We start from the raw sequence: 19,273 nt of genomic DNA, 5'->3' as shown, positions 1-19,273 counted from the left end.
CCTACTCCAAGCTGTATAGGCTCGAAAGCCTACTACCAATTAAGCATATTAGGTGATGTGCATCTCTGTAATGAGAAGGGGTGTGGTCTAATGACATCAACACCCTATATCAGGTGTGCATAATTATTAGGCAATGTCCTTTCCTTTGGCAAAATGGGTCAAAAGAAGGACTTGACAGGCTCAGAAAAGTCAAAAATAGTGAGATATCTTGCAGAGGGATACAGCAGTCTCAAAATTGCAAAGCTTCTGAAGCGTGATCATCGAACAATCAAGCGTTTCATTCAAAACAGTCAACAGGGTCGCAAGAAGCGTGTGGAAAAACCAAGGCGCAAAATAACTGCCCAAGAAGAAGATTCAAAATTCAAGAAGCTTCTTCAGTTCTCTGAAGAAATTCTGAACTGAAGAAGCTTCTCAGATGAGAGGTGAAACATCTTCAAGAAACTTAAAGAAGTCCAGATGCTTTTCTTTCCAAGCTCCTTAGACTGTAGTTAAACTTCACACACTGGACTTGTCAGTCACACATCCTTCGCCAGTGGGCATTCCCAGAATGATCTTTCCCCTTCTGACGCTTAGAATGACCAAATATGTGCAAAATGGACAATTCAACATGCCACCATGTCAGTCTTTTATTAAATATGACATGAAACAAATGACTGAGCCATTAAATTTGTCACAAAGGTGTTCACCTAATTCCAGGCAAATGGAATAGACTTCTATGGGACCATAAGTCTTTTTGCACTTTGACATTTGTTTTACTTCTCAGATCTGTAACCTATAACTTTTATACTGTATGTGTTTTGATCATAGGAGTCTACAGGGACTTACTTACTTTTAGCACGTTTAGCAGTTGATGTTGGCTTCTTTTTCAGTACTGGAGCTTCCTGCTCATTGAAGACTTTTCTAAAAGGAAATGCTTAATCCAAAATGGCGTTTTAAGGGCTTGGATTAATGTCAATTTCAGCAAATATTCTTTCTTATGTTAAAAGAACATGGATCTCTGTCAGTGATAACTTCTGACTTTATAACTCAAATTTTAAGAGAGAGCTTCACTGCTAAGCTCTCATCTGTGTGGGTGTCACGGTTCGCTTGAGGACTCACACGCAGGACTCAGAGGCACAGTCAGTATTTATTACAGTTCCACCAGGTGTATATACAAACAGTGCAGGGGATAGTGCTATATACAAGGCGGTGACAGGGAAAAGGCTCCGGGGAAATCCAGGTAGGGAAAAGACACTTGCTCCTCTCCAAACACTCACACAAAAAGGGAATCCGCTCGGGGAATGCAGAGTCGGGTCCAGGGGATCTATGTACAGAAGGAAACACACGTTAGAGGTTTTGCACAGGGAAGCAAAAGAGAACTTGCTCAGAGCCGGGCTGCACTGACGCGAGTCACACACAACGATCCAGCGATGAGTAGAAGCCACTCCCTGGCTTAAATGCTGGCTGCACTGATGAGGCCCAGGTGTTTCCTCTTCAGAGTAAGTACTTGAGTAATTTTTGAATAACTTTAATTTTGTAATGTGCATATTTTATGAATAATGATGTTTCAGTACTTTAATCTACTGAATAAGTAAGAATTAGACTTAATAATCTTTTTACTTTAAAAAGGGAAATTGTGTACAATCTTTTATTCTCCAGAATGCACATAATAAAAATGTTTTGGGGAATGTATATGCTTTTTAAAAACCAATTGCTTCTTACCTGATGCATGCTATAACTTTCAGCAAAACTGAACTAAAATTTGTTAACAAGCTTACCAAATAAGAAATGTTTTGTCAATTTTCTTTGCAGAGCGACTGGAAAGCCGGCTGTTATCAAAGCCCACATGCCCTAAAAAGGAGGGCGCGCTGGCCAGTAATGAGTTCATCACTAAGTTTAAGATAAGAGTTGATCAGAATAGAGGCGATGATGAAAGTCTGGAGCATCAGTTGGAGGCTGCCAACCTGTCTGATGAATCGTTCGAGGCCCAGACAGAAGTCAACGGACAAATATGATCACAGACATTTTAAAAACGCGAGTTGAGAGTTAAGGGGGAAAAATATTGTAATAATTGCACACTAAGATATAAAGTGATGGCAGCGAGCACAGTGTTGCAGGATTTAATTAAAAACACATCTGACTAAGACCAACTGAAATTTAGAGTTGTGTATAATAAAGTTTATTCATGATTAATAAAACAAATCTGTAATATTTTTCTTTCTCTTTTGTCCATTTGAATCTCGCTACAGCTTAAATAAAAGAAAAGAATGTGTTTGGAATAAATTAAACTCTATTCTCTCTTTTTCTTTCTTTCTTTTTTTCTTGGTGGGTTTTCATTTGCAATCAAACGCAACATTATACAATTATATAGTATAGTAAGAAATATCCTTTAACTTAATTTAGTATTTGTTTTTTAATTTTTGTTTTTATTGTTTCCCCTTCAGTTTGTGCTTATAACATGTTCTAATCTGACATATTATGCAGTAAATTATTTTTGCAATAACTTAACAGGCCATTGTGGGAGCCAACATTCACTTATCAAAGACATATTTGTATATTCTGTGGGCTGCTTTATGGTTGTGTCATTTAGAAACATAAGCCACAACAGACTTCCACCGGAGAGTACTTAAAAATGTATTTTTATGTAAAGATATTTTAATTAACTACTATATTAAGAGAGAACCTATTGTCACATGGATGAATTGTACAAACTGTAGAGAAATAAGTTTAAGCGTGCAACTTTTTATTCATTTTTAACTGTATTAATGTTTTTGTTGATACAGCCGCCTCATATCTGTTTCCTCAGTGTTTTTTAAACCATGTACTCCATCTATGAGTAAGAACATGAATCAATTCCTTTCCAAATTTGTAGTTCTTTTTTCCAACTGTTTTGAGTATATATGTAACACTTCTTTACACACAAATGCAGGTATTCTTTTGCACCAAGACGTTAAAGAAATGCTAAGAAAAAATGAAAATACTACGTTGCAACCTGTGTCTATCTATCTATCTATCTATCTATCTATCTATCTATCTATCTATCTATCTATCTATATATATATATATTCGTACCCTTTTTTCATCATCTAGTTTCCTGTGCCAGATCTTCTACTGATCCACTGAGGCAGACATGTAAAAAACATGAACTAAAGCATATTTCTGTATATAAACAGGACTTTAAATCTTTATCAACAGCTACTTTAGAGGAAATTCTTCAATAAACTGCAACCAAAGGCTCAACTCAGAGGACAAAATCCAACCTGTTATAAATAGTGTGACAGCAAACTTTCTCTTGTGTAAAGTTACAAATAGGAGTAATTATCCACAGGAGCTTTTATACATAATGAAGTTATAATTCGTCCTGTAGAAATTGTACATTTAAGCTATATAGTTCCTGCTGTGATAACTCTGCTATGAATGCCTCTTATTAACTTTTATGCTTTTACAACCCACTATGAGCAAACACTCAGCAACAGTGGGAAGGAAGAACTCCCTTCTTGAAGGAAAAAACCTCTGGTAGAACCAGGAAATCTGTCTAAACTAGTTGGGGGTTAGAGCAACAGATGCAAGTCTTCAGATCATTTGCAGTGTGACTGTCTTTGTGCACACTTTAACCTCATTCAGTTTTCTTATTTGTCAAAATGCACCATGGGTAAAAACAAAACAAAACAAAATAGTAATGAAGGAGAATCCTCAGCAAAGATGAATTAAACAAGTTTTATTTTGATCAAATTTTACTTTAAGTAAAACACATCTTTATTTGATGACTTTAATGTCATCAAATAAAGACAGTTTTGATGGAGCTCCTGACCCAGCCCAAGCTCTCTATGAAGACGAGGAAAAACTCCCCAGGGGGCCAGATCGATGGGAAGAAACCTCGGGAAAGCCCATTCAAAGAGAGATCCCCTTTCCTGGGATGGCTGGGGGGGTTACAGGAACTCCAAAAAAGCTAAATTTTTATTTATTTATTTTTTAAGATTGACCCATTCTATCTACTCCTGTCCAACAGAAAAAAGGAAGGAAGTTACTACAACGTATCATACTTATATGATGAGGTGTGAATTGTGTGTTTGTGTGTGTTATCTTAGCCAGGGGTGAAGCTGGAGCTCCTCCAGTGTTGGGCGCTTCTCTGGGACTAAAGCTAAACATGCGTCCAAGAAATTCCGGCATTCTTGAAAGAAAGAAAAGATCAAAAAGATGAAGATGATAGTTCTAGTGATCCAAGGCATCAGTGAATCAGGAAGTGTGAAGTTTTCTTACCTGTGGACAGACGCTTTTTGATGCTCAGTTTCTTTGTGAGGAACCTCGCGGTACTAAAGTATTGTGCATGAAGCGCTTCATACAACACCACTCCCATTTGCCACACCGTGGTGGGTCCACACCTGTAGCAGCTCCTAATGTACCACTCGGGAGGGATGTGAAGAGGAGTGCCTAACAAACAGACACAATTGCAATTTCTTCTAAAACAAAAGACACAAATTGTTACATCTGTGAAAAGCAGGAGCAGAATATGTTACCATAGAAGATGCGATACAGAGATCGCTGCTTAACAAAGCAGCTCAGTCCAAAGTCAATGATGCGAACTCGAGGCACATCTGAGCCGGTCTCAATCAGAATGTTTGGTCCCTTGATGTCCCGATGAAAGATGTGTTTATCCTCAAGTTCCTTTACAGCATCAACTAGTTGCTTCAGAATGACCTGGAAAAGAAGAAAAACACAATAATGAGTTAATGCTTTTCTGCCTTGATTGAATGCTGTACAGTCTAAGGCTCTCCCAGTCAACCTACCTTGGCCTTGTCCTCTGTTAAAGTTCTTCCATGTTCTGCTTTGTATTTTTGCAGGTCCACAGCGGGGACAGGTCTCTCCAGCACCAGGATCAGCTCTTTGCCAAGGTCGAACCACTCCAGCAAGGACACTGGTGCAGATATTCCCACTGACCCTTCTGCTTCACCTGCAAGTTTAACCATAATGGCCACTTCCACTGAGAGCTTCTTCCCGCTTTCATCCTGAAATATTACAACAAAGTGGATGATGAGGAACGCCGCATTCAATCCAGTAATGTAAAACTGATTCAAGTGTTGGACGCTTACCGCCACTTTGCAGTAGACTTTATTTTTGGGAATGTGTTTGATGGCAACCTAGAAGACACAGAGCACTGGTGAGCATTTCCTCAGTATGACATAATGAAAGGTGGAAACACAGCAGACGTCTCAGTTTACGATATTATCCATTATCTGCGTTACTGCCTGTCTTACTACCATCATCTGAACACTTACTGGAAAACGATCTTCTATCCGGTAGCCAGCAAACACTGCTCCGCAGCCTCCTTCTCCGAGCTGGTGCTCCTCCACATATCTGGCTTGGACTTCACCTGAACAGACAAAACAACAAATCTTGTTTTATTACAGCTGTGACACAAATTACTCTCCTCTGTAGCATAAATGTTCCTTTTGCCCTTCCCCTGAATATAAAACCCAAGCTGCTTGCTACTTACGTTTTTGGTCTGCCACTGATTTTTTGTCCTGGTCCACATTCCTTTTTTTTTTCTTGGGTGACTCTCTGTTGTCTCCCGTGGCCTTTCTTTTGCCATGTTTTGCGCACACCTGTTTGTTGTTCAAGTCTGGAGATGTGGAAAACACCAAAAGCACATCAGCTCACTGGATGATAGACACAAACACTAAACACTAATATCTTAAACCTAGCAACCACACTTAATCTACCCCCTTATTCAACTAATTAGCCTACCTTTACCAGAGTCCAACAAGGAGGATGCTTGCTCCTTGTCACCGCTCATATGGTGGAGAAGTTTAGCCTTCTTTGCTTTCTTTGTTGTGCCCTCTTCATCTTGCACAACCTTGCGCTTCACTCCTTTGACCACATCTGAGCTGGTGGAAGGACCAGCCTGCTCAGCGACCCTCCTCCTTTTTATTGGGGTCTTCTTTTCAGGACTGGCCTTTCTTTTAGCAGTCCTGCTCTTACAATCTATAAACGACAACAACACAGTGGTGAAAAAGAGTCCCCGACATCAGGACTGGAAGCAGTTTGATGGCAAAGAATTTGAAATTGCTTTTGCTTAAATTATCACAAGTTTATTCTTGGGATAAAAAAACTGACCAGTGCGAATTGATACTAGGTTTACTAAGTCTTAGATCTTGATGACACTTGTTGCTCTGTTTTTACTGTTGAGTCCAAGAATAAACCTGTCACATTATTTTACCAAAAGACAAAGTGCCCCAGTAACCTTTCTTTGATTAGACATCTTGTATTAAAGCTATTTTCAATCAAACATATGATTCAATTGCTCTAAAAACGATTCACACAGTGTCAACGTTTCTAGGATTTGGATTTTACCAGGATTTGATTTGATTATTTTACTTACCTTGATCTCCTGGATCTTTCTTATCTGCCTCAGTCGTAACTTTTCTTGTTTCCTTTTTCATTTTAATTTTTTGAGAACTTTTAAAATAGAAAATGTCACCTTAATGAGTGAATAGTCCTTCAAATGTCTGGATGCTTGACTTTTCTAACTAAGCTGTATAAGTCAGTTCTGTAAGTGAGCTTTAAAAGTAAACTCCGGAGACTATGGCAACACAACATAAGAAGCTTGCCTTTTAGTGACATCACTGACTGCCAGTAAAAGTGTTCCAAGTAGTTTAAAGAAAAACACTCTGGCAGACAAAGCCATAATATTTCATATAATTCAGTAATTTCACATTAAACTTTCTTTCATTATCCTTTCATTATTTGTTTAAAGACTTGATGTGTGGATGCTACTATGAAGACTTCTAGTTGAGCAAACACTAATAAACACTGACTAGTTTATCTGAGATAAAATATAACTGACTGCAGCCTTTATTCCATGTGTTTTGTCTGTGAATGCCCCCATGTACACATGTAACCTCCACCCACTGCAACACCAATAATGTCCCGGGGCAAAGCGGGGTTTGGTGAACCAGGAGCTGTGCGCAGCCCGTGTCCACCAAGGCCTGGTGTATACCCCCTTGACACCTTATTAGGATGCTGTACCTCCATGACTGCCTGGCATGCTCTGCTCCTTCTGCCCTGGCAATCAGATGATCCTCAGCCAGGGTGGCTTGCTGGTCAATGGCAGGGAACCCCTCGGGTGGGCCACTTTGTCCAGCAAACCAATGACTGTAGAAAACATGGATGATCTAACAGTTCTCCAAAAGTACATAAAGTACTTACCTAAAAAGCAGTTAATGTCATGTTGCATTTATTTATTGTTATTACATTGTTTTACAGCAGCTAATTAAAAACCATCATCTTAACTACATGTTTTGTTTTTTTGTTCTTTGTTGTTGTTGTTGTTGTTTTGCAGTTGTCCTGTAGGTGATGGTGTAGCACAGAGACTGAACTAGTGGCTAGCTAACATAAGAAGGATGTACTTGAAATGTACTGTACTTGAAACTTGCATCTCATCTTTGCAGCGCTCACTTTGAAGAGAATGTCTTTACCAAGGACTCACAGGTTAAGTAACTTTACAATTGTCATATTACAATATATAATTTTAGAGCATGATTACAGCTCTGCCATCTTGATTGAAAATTAAATACATCTGGAATACGAACAGCTGATCGGATCGGCAAAGCGTGTTTCTGGAATATTATGTTTTTGTTACTGCAAGCGCTTTTTATGCAATTTTTGCAAAGCTGTATGTGGAAGGAAACCGTGACCTAGGACAAGCTGATGGCATAAGATGTAAGTACAACTCCTCTGGTTTCATATGCAAAAAAATTATTGCGCTAGCTTACGCGGTTCCCGGTTCAACAGGGATTTAAAAATAGTTACGCAAAACAGAGCGTGCCCGCTCCGACCGGCTTTAAAGAGTTAAACATGTAACAATCGAATTGCATCTTTCCATTGCCAGCCATCTCATTTTGTACAAATCCAGTCAACTCTTCCAAGTTTGTGTATTTTTTAAACCCTTACAAGAATTGAAATGTGTCCCAAATATCTGTATCCCATCAGAGGCAAGTTTCTTAAAGGAGAGGTAGTAGCTGCTCCACCATAGGACCAGTAGGACCTCCAGCACACAATGAACACTTAATTAACATTAACACATTTATTAAAACACAATTTTAAACAATAACCCTTTTCTTTTAGTGTGTTTCAATTTGTTCCTACCGCTCCATTGGAACAGTGTACTATCCAGTAACAGCATCCAGCTGGCAGAAGCATACACCTGCAGCAAGGAGAATCTACCAGGCAGGATAGCGCAGCGGAGTCATCAGATGAGGATGATCATGAAGTGGTTCATCCAGCAGGAACAGGATACCAAAAGGGGAGGGAAAAAACACAGAAAGCATAGTCATGACTAACTCAGTGTCACTAACAGCTCATCTAGCAGTCTTAACATCATAAAGGTACAGGCTGGTCCATATAAAAAATATTAACAGAAAAAATAAATGCTGTTAACCAAATTTTCTTAGGCAAAAGCACATAATCTTGATATTTGACCTTGTATCAGCCGCCATATTGGAAAGGTAGCCAGGTTTCCTTAGCTGCTAGCTTGCTAACAGTCTGCTATCCAGCCCGGTAATAACTTCATTCACATATTTTACAACATTTAGCTTTCTTCCTTAACAAAAACATCGCAGTTGTGGATTTGAATCTCGTTGCAGCATAATAAGACCCAGAACATTCAATTTGAACATGTGCTGCAAGCTAACTCCCCAGAGGAGTTCATGCAATGGCCAATGCCTGTCGGATTCGGCTCATGACTTCTCTGTCTAACAACACATTAAAACATCAGTTTCAAGTACAAATGTTTCATAAACTTATCTACAGCGGCTCATATTAAATGTACCCAAGTTTCCAGCTGGCAGTGGGCACAAGAACAACACTCCTCATCAGATCAAGGGAGGAAAAGAAAATTCTAGAGCTGAGCTGGGTGGCTGCTATGTAGGGTTGCCAACTCCCTGAAAAATAAATAAGAGACACCTCGTGGCCAGGGCCGGGCAACCCAGTTCACCCTTCCCAGTGTGGTGAATTTTGTAGCCCTTTTTTTGTGTGTGAAATTATTTTTTAACCATTTGACTTGAATTTGATTTAAGCAGATGCATATTCTTTGTGATATGACCATATGGGAAACAAATGATCATTTAGCCATTTATTTTTAGCTCAAAATGACAACATTAACACAGTAAAACAGGTCTCTTTCTTAAACAGAAGCCTGTCATGCTTAACTTTTGAGAATATAAGTAAATCTTTCTTTAAAAGAACTGTCCTGCTTAACTTAAAATTATATAAATTAATAGAAAACAATAGAACGAAAAATATTCTTGTAACAGTGCACATATAGTGCATTTAGTACAATTGGCTTCAGTTGAGGTATTATTTCAGCTTTTCTAATGCTAATCAGCTGCTCCTGTTTGTAAACCCACTTGATCCCATGATTACGCATCATAACTCATCATCATCATTAATCTATGTATTACTTTTATGTATTAGTCATCTATTTGTTGTAATCATCTATCCTTGCAGTTGTTTATTACACAAAATAAATTATATTATCACACTTCTGGCCACATAGCGCTGATATTCACTGCACATGCCCATATTAACCTTAACCAGAGGGTTTGAAAAAAACAAACCAGTGTTTACATACCATATCTGCTTCTGCCGTGGCCTGGTGGACAAAAAATTGGTTAAGGGTTCCCCGAGCTTTCACGCCCTTCATGTGCTTCATGTGCCCACCACTAGAAGCATGCCTATGGAAAAAGTGCGCCGGCACACAGTGCAGTGCGCTTTATAGGTGTTATCGTGCATTTTCCCAGCCAGGTGTTTCCCTTTTCCCATTCCTCCCTGTACTTTTGCAGCCTTTTTTTTCTTTGTCTGAACAAACAAACATTGCTGCTCTAATGCTGGGCTCACACTGTGCGATTTTTGGCCCATTTTGAGTCGATTTTTGAGTCGTGCGACCGATTTGGTGATCGGCCCGATTTGGGCCTTCATCGTGCATCGTGTAGTATACGTGGGGTAACGAGAAGCGATTAACACCTCACGACCAGCTCCCGATATCAATCGCTCGGCTAACACTGCTCACGCGCAAACACGTAAACGTCGGTGAAAAAGATGGAGCAGCACGGCTGTGCAGCGTGTGAACTGGACACAAGCGATGGAGGCACAACTTGTAGAACTTTGGAAAGCTCATCCGAGCCTTTTCGATGTGGCATCACAAAATTATCACGACCACAACAACCGTGAATATAGTTGGATTTACATGCTGCTCAATCACAGCTGCCTGATCATGTTTTTCATTAGCAATTTAGCAAAGTTGATGTTGGTGGTGTGCGTGTCTGTGTGAGTGAAAGACAGAGAGAGCGAGCGAGCGAGCGACAGATTTTCTGTTATAACCTTCATTTTATGGACGCACAGTGTGAGCGCTCAGGTCGCATCAGAGCATCGGGCGGTATAGTGTGAGACCTGCATCGTGACCTACCAACTTCTAACCCCTGCGCGTCAATCGTGCAGTTTGAGCAGGTGCTGAATAACGTGACTGAAAAAATCGCACAGTGTCTGCCCAGCTTTACTGCCCAGGTGTACTGTCGTCCGAGACTTGCACCGCAGTGTCGGCGTTTGTTTCCCTGTTGGCCATGCTTGTTGTTGTGGTCATCTGTTGTCTTCCGGTATTTTCTCCGTAAGCGACCTTTCCTCGACCAATGAGATGAGCGGTAATCTGAATTGTCATAAGTTTGCTGTCAGCTCATTGGTCACAAAGCAGGAGAGGGGCTGGGAATTATGTTTTCAAACAAAGCGTTAATTCCATTAACATTTATAGACTACTTTTGATTCTCACTGTATTGCGGGACAAAGTGCGTCCCTTATTAGCTCAATACGGGACGTGTACTTTTGTTTCGAAATACGGGACCATTCCGTTTTTTAAGGGACGGTTGGCAACCCTATCTGCATCACAGGTGACTCCACTCATCCGTCCAACACCTTCTTCAGTTTGCTGCCATCAGGAAGGAGACTGAACAGCCTTCGGGCCAGAACCAGCAGACTGAGCGACAGCTTCATCCATCAGGCTGTCAGGATGCTGAATTCACTCCCTGCTCTCACACACGAACTCCAGACCTGCATTAACCTCTTTCCTCTGAACCCCCCACCCCCCAAACATATGAACTCTGACCCAACACTATTACTTTTTCACTGTCCGCCCCACCCCCACTTGCACACAAACTTGTCCACAATCACTATGATTGTGTTGGACACTGCTGTTTAAATAATTGTATAGTATTGTATTGTGTTGTACACAAAACTTTTATTTTATTTTTATCCTTTTATCTTTATATTGTTTTAGTGTACACTGGGGGCCATGGGAGGATTGCAATTTCAAATTCTTGTGTATGACTGTACGTATATGGTCCTTGACAATAAAGCTGACTTTGACTTTGATATAAATCACACTTCTGTGTTTAACAATTACAACACTTGATGCTGTTTTTCTGATTCAGGATTATGTGTGTAATGAGTTGGCCACACAGTTCTTATCTTTCTGCTTCACACACACACAAAACTGCCGAGGTTGAAGCTGGCTTCAGTCTCTTTCTACCCCAGGTCTCACCACATTTCCAAAATGTAAACTCTGAGTCTCATAAGAAATGTGGTTCAAAAAGATGTGCTGATCTATGAATGCATCCTTACTGAAAGCTAAAGATGTCCAGCAGACAAAAACAGCAGCTGAATGAACAGTTATCATGAGCGAGTGTACAAACACTATCACAGGAAATAACAGAAATAAACTGTAGTTTCCATTTATACCTGTAGTATTTTTTCAGCTCCATGTCATCTTCCAATATGTCAAAATATGATTTCATTGTATCTTAAACAAATACAAACTTCTTTCTTCCCCCCAGAGAGCCAACAGTTTACTATCAGAACTGAGGCTGATCATTAACAGGGAGCAGCAGGTAACAAGGTCATCAGCAGTGGAGGAAAGTATGGAAGTAATACTCAGCTTCATATTTGAAGATACTCGAGTATCTTAGCTGCAGGTCTGGAACAATGGTTTTATTTCCTTTCCCATTAAACATCTCACACAGCCCCTCATCTGTGACCCTTAGCAAACCCACTGGATATCTACCTGTACATAAAGGAGATCAGATCAGTTCCATCTAGACCAGCTGTAACAGGAAAATGCTGCTTACACTTTGATGCATCACTTTCAGTTTGTCATATAAGACAATATATCAGATTGAGGCATTATTTTCCTGCAGTGAGTAAATCTACTTTGTACTTTACTCTTTTCTTTTAGGTAAAGGCTCTAAACAGTACTTGTACACTGTGGAAATCCCATAAGAACGTCTCCTGAACTCTGAAAAATAACAAAACAAAGACTAAAAGGAGGTCATGGGTGCTGATGATGATGCTGATGATGATGAGGAGTAGCATGCATTTAAAAAGTGACTGATGTCCTAGAATACAACAGAACAGTGTCTCTACAAACTTATGAAAACATGACAGTCTTGCATTAGTTTGTATTCTTATGATTTCAAAAAACGAGGGAAAAATCTCCTTGAAATGCACAATTCCTTTTTGTTATTTCTTAGTGTGTGACGTATTTTATTGGCTTTATGATTGGTGCAAACAGTTTCCTGATTCATAATGGAAATAGATTTTAGACACAGGAGGAACACGCAGTGATCAGCAGGAGCAGCTTGGAGTCCAGTCTTCTTCACACTGAGGGGGGACATATATGCAGGAACAGTTGTCATAACTGTTACAACCACCAGATGGTGAAAGAGTCCCACTGCAACTTTAAGCCATGAAGGATGTGTCTTGATGTTTGCTTGTGATAAATCTGCTTTATGTGAGTCTTTTTCAGAGAGTAACAGTAACATGTCTGATTATGTCTTTAATCAGTAAAGTCTCGCTTTGCTAGAAATAAATAAATAAATAATAAATCTGTGCAGAAATGATGGAGAGAAACTAAAATGAAACTAAAACACAGATTTAAACACACAATATGAAAGACTTCAGTCTATTTGAGCTTAATCAACTCAGCAGTGGCTCCATAATAATAAGGCAACAGTCCAGCATAGAGCGGCTGAGTGAATGTGGTCTGGACTCTGTGGAGGAGAGTCATGGTTTCAGAGACGCTGTAGAAGGACAAAATACCTGCTCTGTGATCCAGGTACACTCCTACTCTGGAGGAACGAGGACCTGAGACACGAGTTTGGATGTTGTTGTACCAAAATGTAAAACTGTTGTTGTTACAATCTAATGACCAAGATTTGTCATTATGTCCAAATTTACATTCATTACTATTCCCTGCTCTGCTGATATTCTTGTATGCGACTGCTACATAAGCTCCTCTCCCTCTCCACTCCACCTCCCAGTAGCAACGTCCAGTCAGACTCTCTCTACTCAGGACCTGACAACATCCAGTGAATCTGTCTGGATGATCAGAATAAGACTGTTGTTGATTCATAAATGTTGCTTTTCTGTTCCCCTCTGATAATAACAGCCATGTGTTTGCTGTGTTTGGATCCAGTGTGATTTCACGCGAATATTTTAAGAATCCAGCTCTGGTCTTTGGCTCTGGTGGATCTGACAGTAAAACATCCACTTCAGTGACTGTCAGTGAGATGTTTGTCCATTGCTCTCTCAGAATGTCCTGTAGTTTATCTCTGACCTCTGACACAGCTGCTGTCACATCCTCAAAGTAGCTCAGAGGACGGATATTGATGCTGGATGAGTCTGTAGACTCACTGAGTGCTGACAGTGAGGGGTAGTTGTGTAGAAACTGGATGTGATCCTCTGTGTGTGAGAGCTGCTTCAGCTCAGCATCTTTCCTCTTCAGCTCAGTGATCTCCTGCTCCAGCTTCTCCTCAAGCTCTTTGACTCGACTCACTTCAGTTTCCTGCTGGGATCTGATCTGCTGCTTCACATCAGAGCTTCTTTTCTGGATGAGATGGATCAGCTCAGTGAAGATCTTCTCACTGTGCTCCACTGTTTGATCAGCAGACTGATTGATGGCCTCCACCTCCTGTTGAAGCAGCTTCACATCTTTCTCTCTGTCCTGGATTCTCTGCTGGATGTTTTGTCGACTCACCTCCAGCTCTCTCTGCCTCTCAGTCCTTTCTGCTGCAGCTGAGACTGTGTCGTGGCCTTTATGTTCATCCACAGGGCAGAGATAACAGATACTCTGCTGATCAGTACGACAGAACATCTTCATCACCTCATCATGACGAGAGCAGATGTTCTCCTGGAGCTTCTTGGAGGGCTCCACCAGCTTGTGTTTCTTTAATGGAGCTACTTCATAATGTGGCTGAAGGTGTTTCTCACAGTAAGATGCCAGACAGAATAAACAGGACCTGAAGGCTTTCATTTTTCTTCCAGTGCAGAAATCACAGGCCACATCTTCAGGTCCAGCATAGCAGTGATCAGCAGGAGCAGCTTGGAGTCCAGTCTTCTTCAGCTCCTCCACTAAATCTGCTAACATGGTGTTTTTCATCAGGACAGGCCTCGCTGTGAAAGTCCTCCGGCACTGAGGGCAGCTGTAGATTTTCTTCTTTTCCTCTCCATCCCAGAAGCTTTTAATACAGTTCATGCAGTAGCTGTGTCCACAGGGAATAGTCACCGGATCCTTTAGTAGATCCAAACAGACTGAACAGCAGATTTTTGTTTGATCCATTTGATTCATGTGCTGTGCCGTTTCAGCGTCTCTCAGTGACTGTCAGACAGTTTGACTTTCTCTGAACAGAAACAACCTCTGTGCTCTGAAGGGAAACAGATCTCTGCTCTTGTTCACCTCCTACAGGAAATGAGGCTCACCAGCAACTGCATTTACACCATGTTGTTTAGACCCATCCTGATACAGACACATCTGTGAAGGGAGGCAACAACAAGTCATAAATGCTTATTTCATCAGTGCCAGGGTTTGTTATGTTTGATTTACAATATGCAGTTAAAACTGTGACCTAGCTAACCTTGTTAACTAGTAACTTAGCCTATATGAAATGGCTTGTGGCGATGATTTAAGTAAGGTAAAACTTTATTGGTATAGTACCTTTTGAGATAATAACAAAGCGCTCCATGATAACGCTGGTTACACCCTTGTGCACAGGTGTCAAAACTCCAGTCCTTGAGGTCCTGAAACTTTTACATGTGTCGCTGCTCCAACACACCTCAATAAAATTAGATCAAGTAGCAAGAGCCCTGACTGCATACTGAGGTGGCAATTCAGCCATTAGATTCATGTTATAGCAGCTCATGAATGAACGTGGCACAATATAAGCATTTTTATTGTTGAAGTACATTTTTTTCCAAACACTTTCATTTATTTAAAACTAGAAAATCCATTTTCTGAAGAAACTGCAGTGTGAATGCTGATAACTGAACGTTTTGAGTTGAAATAATTGCTGAATGTTAAGTTAAAAATGTTGAGGTTTAGGGGTTCCCACCTCAGCATGTAGTCAAGACTCTTGCTAATGACCTACTCATTTTATTCAGGTGTGTTGCAGCAGGGACACATGTAAAAGTTTCAGGACTTTGACACCCCTGCCCTTGTGGATTAAACAGGATGAATTTGTTACACTCTTAACTCATCTAAACAAGGCATTTTGTAGAGGGTACAGCAGCCATGGCAGTTTTTCTTGAAACAACTAATCTCACGTGTTGACTTTTTCTCAAAATAAGCATGGGAACAACTGTCTACAATAAATCAAACATATGTTTTACTCATTATGTAAGAATTGTTATACAAATGACCAGTGCCAAGTAGGGCTTCCACAAATGATGATTTTGATCGTCGACTAGTCACCGATTATTTCTGCGATTAGTTGACTGATCAGATCATGCATCCATTGGACGCACAGCTTACTGCACTAGCATGACCCATCCTCCAAATCCGGGGAAAAGGACGACGCATTTGTCGGAGCCTTCGTCGCGTCGCTGTAACGCAATCGGCCTACAAATGCGGCCTCCGAAGGATGCCGCCCCTGAATTTGGACAGAGCTACGATGCTTCTTCTTCTTTTGCCTTTAACGGCAACTGGCATGCTTGAACATGCATTGCTGCCATCTTCTGTTTCAGTCCGTTATTACACTCTTAAATCCTACTGCTTATTCCTGTCTTTCAGGATCTTACAAAGCTTCAAACGACGCGTCGACTATTAAATTAGTGGTCTACGATTTTGATAAACGACGTAATAATGACTAGTCGACTAATCTTGGCAGCCCTAATGCCAAGTGTACTGTGGTGTAAAAAGTCATTAACTGCATGATTGCTTCACCTACTTAGCTTTAGTATTTTAATTTCCTAACTGTACATCCAAAGCTTTGCTCACTGCAGCTGTATTGCGCAGTTATGTTACACCCCTGAAAGCAGAGGGGAAATTAAGAGTGATTTTCAAGTGATTCTCTCATGCAATGAAAAATGAACATAAGTAATTCACATTGCGTACTGCTCAATGTCACACAGTGGAAGAAAGAGCTAATTAATAACCCAAAAATAACAATTGAGTGCTTACTATTTGTATCTGAACATGTTTCTGTACAAAATAGATAACAATAGAAACGTTTGTAGCTCCTGCCGTTAGCTTAATGGCCATTGTGCAACTGAGGCTCAAAACCGCGGTCTACCCACTAAAAATCTATAATAAAATGTTTCTGAAGCTCACAAAATAACGAAAGACTACCTATAAAATATCTCAACAACGTACAGAGTAGTGATGGCCCGCTTGAAGCTGACGCTCCGGAGCGTGTGTCGAAAAAAACAACACACTGGTTCAGAAGCACTGTGTCGAGGCTTGCTTCGTTTGGCAAAAGTCACGTGACCAGTGACGTCCGAAGCTTCATTACGCACGTAACTGCTTCGGTACCTGATTCAAACAGATATAAGGAAGTGAATCATCCACGGGATTCGTGGAGTGTGTTGATGGTGACAGATAGCGACGAGGTGATCATTCCACTGACAGATATGGAGCCAGCGAGGAAGAGAGGACGTTCTGGCGTGTGGGAATATTTTGAGTTGATTTTGCTCAATTCATTTTATCTGCCGAAGTGAAAAACTTGAAATGTCCAAAATCATGTTTTCATAATGGAAATATCATTACAGCATATGACTTTAGGAACACTTCCATGTGAATTAAAGCTGATGAAGACTACAAAAATGTATTTGACACTATACGTACATTACATTGCTACAGTTTAGAAAATCATTTTGTTTATTGTTTTTAGGTGATAGTCTGCAGGACCCAGGAATACCTGCATATCTACCAACTTGCAGTGTAGTTCCTGCACTCCACAGCCTCTTCTGTTCCATGCAAGTGGATTTTCTCCAGGGCAGGAGAAACTATTTCTAAGAAAAGAAACAGACTCAGCCAGCGCACAGTAACACTAATCCTCTTGTTAACTGTAAATAACAAAAGGGCTACCTTACATTGATCATGTTTTTACTTTGCAAGTTCTTGATTAGGGGTGGGTTTTGATTATCGCTTTTCTGATTACAATCCATGCTAAATTGAATAAAGTGATATTGATTCATTAAAATCCCGTGTCGATTTGTAAATTAACGTTATTATGCCTGAAACTCCAGCATCTCAGGCTAAACCTCACAACATGTCGTCAAACACCATGCAGCTAAAACAGTAACTGGGAGCAGGTTTACGGATTCTGCATACAAGCGTGAACACAGAGCGCGGACCCGACGCGTCAGAGTCAGATTTTGATGTGTCGGCGGGTCCGCGCTGTGTTTGCCTCTTTTTTTTCGCTGGCTTCTGCAGCTGCAGGTTTCATAACTCTCTGTTTACATCTCTAATTAAGTCTCACATATGTCAGCTTTCTTTTAATAGATACGAAATTATGGATATATACTGTTAAATGATCAGACTTGTAATATTTCTGACTGAGGCAAAACTTTCCAGATTCCAATCAAATTGAATCGGATCCTGTATCGAATCAAAAGGATTCTACAAATCAGTGACGATGCAGCCGTACTCAGCTCCCTAAGCATTTTCCCTTTCCAGTTCACAATCAATCCCACCCCTAGGTCAAAAATATGTATAGGACAATTGGCCTAATCTAATATTTTGTATGAACCTGTCCAGCTGTCCAGTGATTAAACGACAAGTAGATGGAGGCAGGACTTCACAGCAGGGGCATACTCCATAATGTGCTGTGCATTATCATATGTATATTATATATATTGCTCACTTATTGTATTTACCAACATCAAGGAGTTATGAGCAAACAAAGGCCACCATAGTGCATGTTTAAATAGGGAAAGTTTATTGATCAAAATGTATTACGCAAATACGCATTACATTTTTTTCAGCCCCCCAATCGAGAAAACAAAACCAATTACATGTTCAAAGCAACGGAACGGTGGCCCAATATCAGAGAGAACTCCACTCTTGAGTGAGCAGTGATAATTGAGCAGTCCGTTTTATTTTGCAGATTCAAGCTGCTCTTCAAAATTTTCACCACCAGATGTCACCGGAGAGGACTGTGTTGAAAAGCTTCGAGTAATGAACCGTTTTTCAATACAAGCTTCAGTGCTTCGGAAAGCTTCATTTGGCCATCACTAGTACAGAGTATAAAATATCCTGTTTTGACCACCATTACCTTAAAACACGGAGGAAAGAATGACGAGGGTGATTTTGAGATGCTTTTCTTCTGCATTAGTTTTGTAATGAGGAGAGAGCGCGCGAAAGCCCACTGGTAGAGAAAGAAGCCATTACCAATCGATCCCAGAAAAGACTTACTAGCCGATTACTGATGTACAGATCGCAGTTCTCTTGAATCAAATGACAACCATTAATGCAACATGAAAAATAACCAATTTAAAAAAACTTCGCAGTGTATTTACATTGTTTTCAGGCTTATGAATTTGTATTAATATCCAACAGACTATTTTCCTTCCTCATCAGCAGTAAACAGCTCAACTCCGTCTGTGCATTTGTGTCCAAATGATCATTTCATGCTGAAGACATCCTCAGACAGAATTAAACACATACATAAACACAGCCTGGTGCCAATAACACAGCTAATGACACTGCTGTATCACTGGCTTTACTGATTAAAGACCATATCTGAAGGAAATCTTTGAACACAACAGAAAGTGACCTTTTAAACACTGAGTGTCATCCTCACCTCAGTTAAGTCTTCAGCTGTTCTGTGGTCACATGACTGTTTCACTGTACACATCAACTAGTTGTTAAACTGTAATAGACTTCATTTGAAATGATTTGTTGTTAACAAGTGTAAGGAGATGATTGTCGACTTCAGGAAGACTCCACTCACACATCACTCAGCATCCGTGGTTCCAC

General features: G+C 40.3%; 1 protein-coding gene and 1 pseudogene across 8 annotated transcripts; both read right to left on the bottom strand.

The window, feature by feature from the left end:
• Positions 1 to 750: 750 nt before the first annotated feature.
• LOC308412398 (serine/threonine-protein kinase pim-1-like) lies at positions 751 to 10,639 on the bottom strand. 7 transcript variants are annotated; one of them, XM_080906722.1, is made up of 11 exons: positions 9,608 to 10,639; positions 8,125 to 8,198; positions 7,006 to 7,131; positions 5,725 to 5,961; positions 5,474 to 5,599; positions 5,256 to 5,350; positions 5,070 to 5,117; positions 4,767 to 4,985; positions 4,497 to 4,677; positions 4,240 to 4,410; positions 754 to 4,150 (listed from the first exon to the last, which is right to left on the bottom strand). In XM_080906722.1, the coding sequence occupies exons 3-11, from the start codon at positions 7,022 to 7,024 to the stop codon at positions 4,059 to 4,061; spliced, it is 1,188 nt and encodes a 395-aa protein (XP_080762848.1). In that variant the 5' UTR covers positions 7,025 to 7,131; positions 8,125 to 8,198; positions 9,608 to 10,639; the 3' UTR covers positions 754 to 4,058. The 7 variants fall into 7 exon arrangements, with proteins under 7 accessions (XP_080762844.1, XP_080762842.1, XP_080762847.1 ...); XM_080906718.1 differs by having other exon boundaries at positions 751 to 4,150; positions 4,767 to 5,117; positions 7,006 to 7,185; XM_080906716.1 differs by having other exon boundaries at positions 751 to 4,150; positions 4,767 to 5,117.
• A 2,491-nt stretch (positions 10,640 to 13,130) lies between these two features.
• Positions 13,131 to 18,615, bottom strand: LOC308412397 (tripartite motif-containing protein 16-like; annotated as a pseudogene). Its single transcript, XR_013974711.1, has 2 exons — positions 18,570 to 18,615; positions 13,131 to 14,830 (listed from the first exon to the last, which is right to left on the bottom strand). The product of XR_013974711.1 is annotated as a tripartite motif-containing protein 16-like (transcript).
• Positions 18,616 to 19,273: the final 658 nt, after the last annotated feature.

Source organism: Rhamphochromis sp. 'chilingali' (genome assembly GCF_963969265.1).
Source record: "Rhamphochromis sp. 'chilingali' genome assembly, chromosome: 16".
NCBI classification, from domain to species: Eukaryota; Metazoa; Chordata; class Actinopteri; order Cichliformes; family Cichlidae; genus Rhamphochromis; species Rhamphochromis sp. 'chilingali'.
The sequence above is the reverse complement of the archived record's forward strand: the minus strand, read 5'-3'. Positions and strand labels throughout refer to the sequence as shown.

Coding starts and splice junctions, on each gene's coding strand:
- LOC308412398 (XM_080906717.1), bottom strand. Junction 4,411..4,496: donor TCTGTATCGCATCTTCTATG/GTAACATATTCT, acceptor TCTGTTTGTTAG/GCACTCCTCTTCACATCCCT. Junction 4,151..4,239: donor CAAAAAGCGTCTGTCCACAG/GTAAGAAAACTT, acceptor CTTTCTTTCAAG/AATGCCGGAATTTCTTGGAC.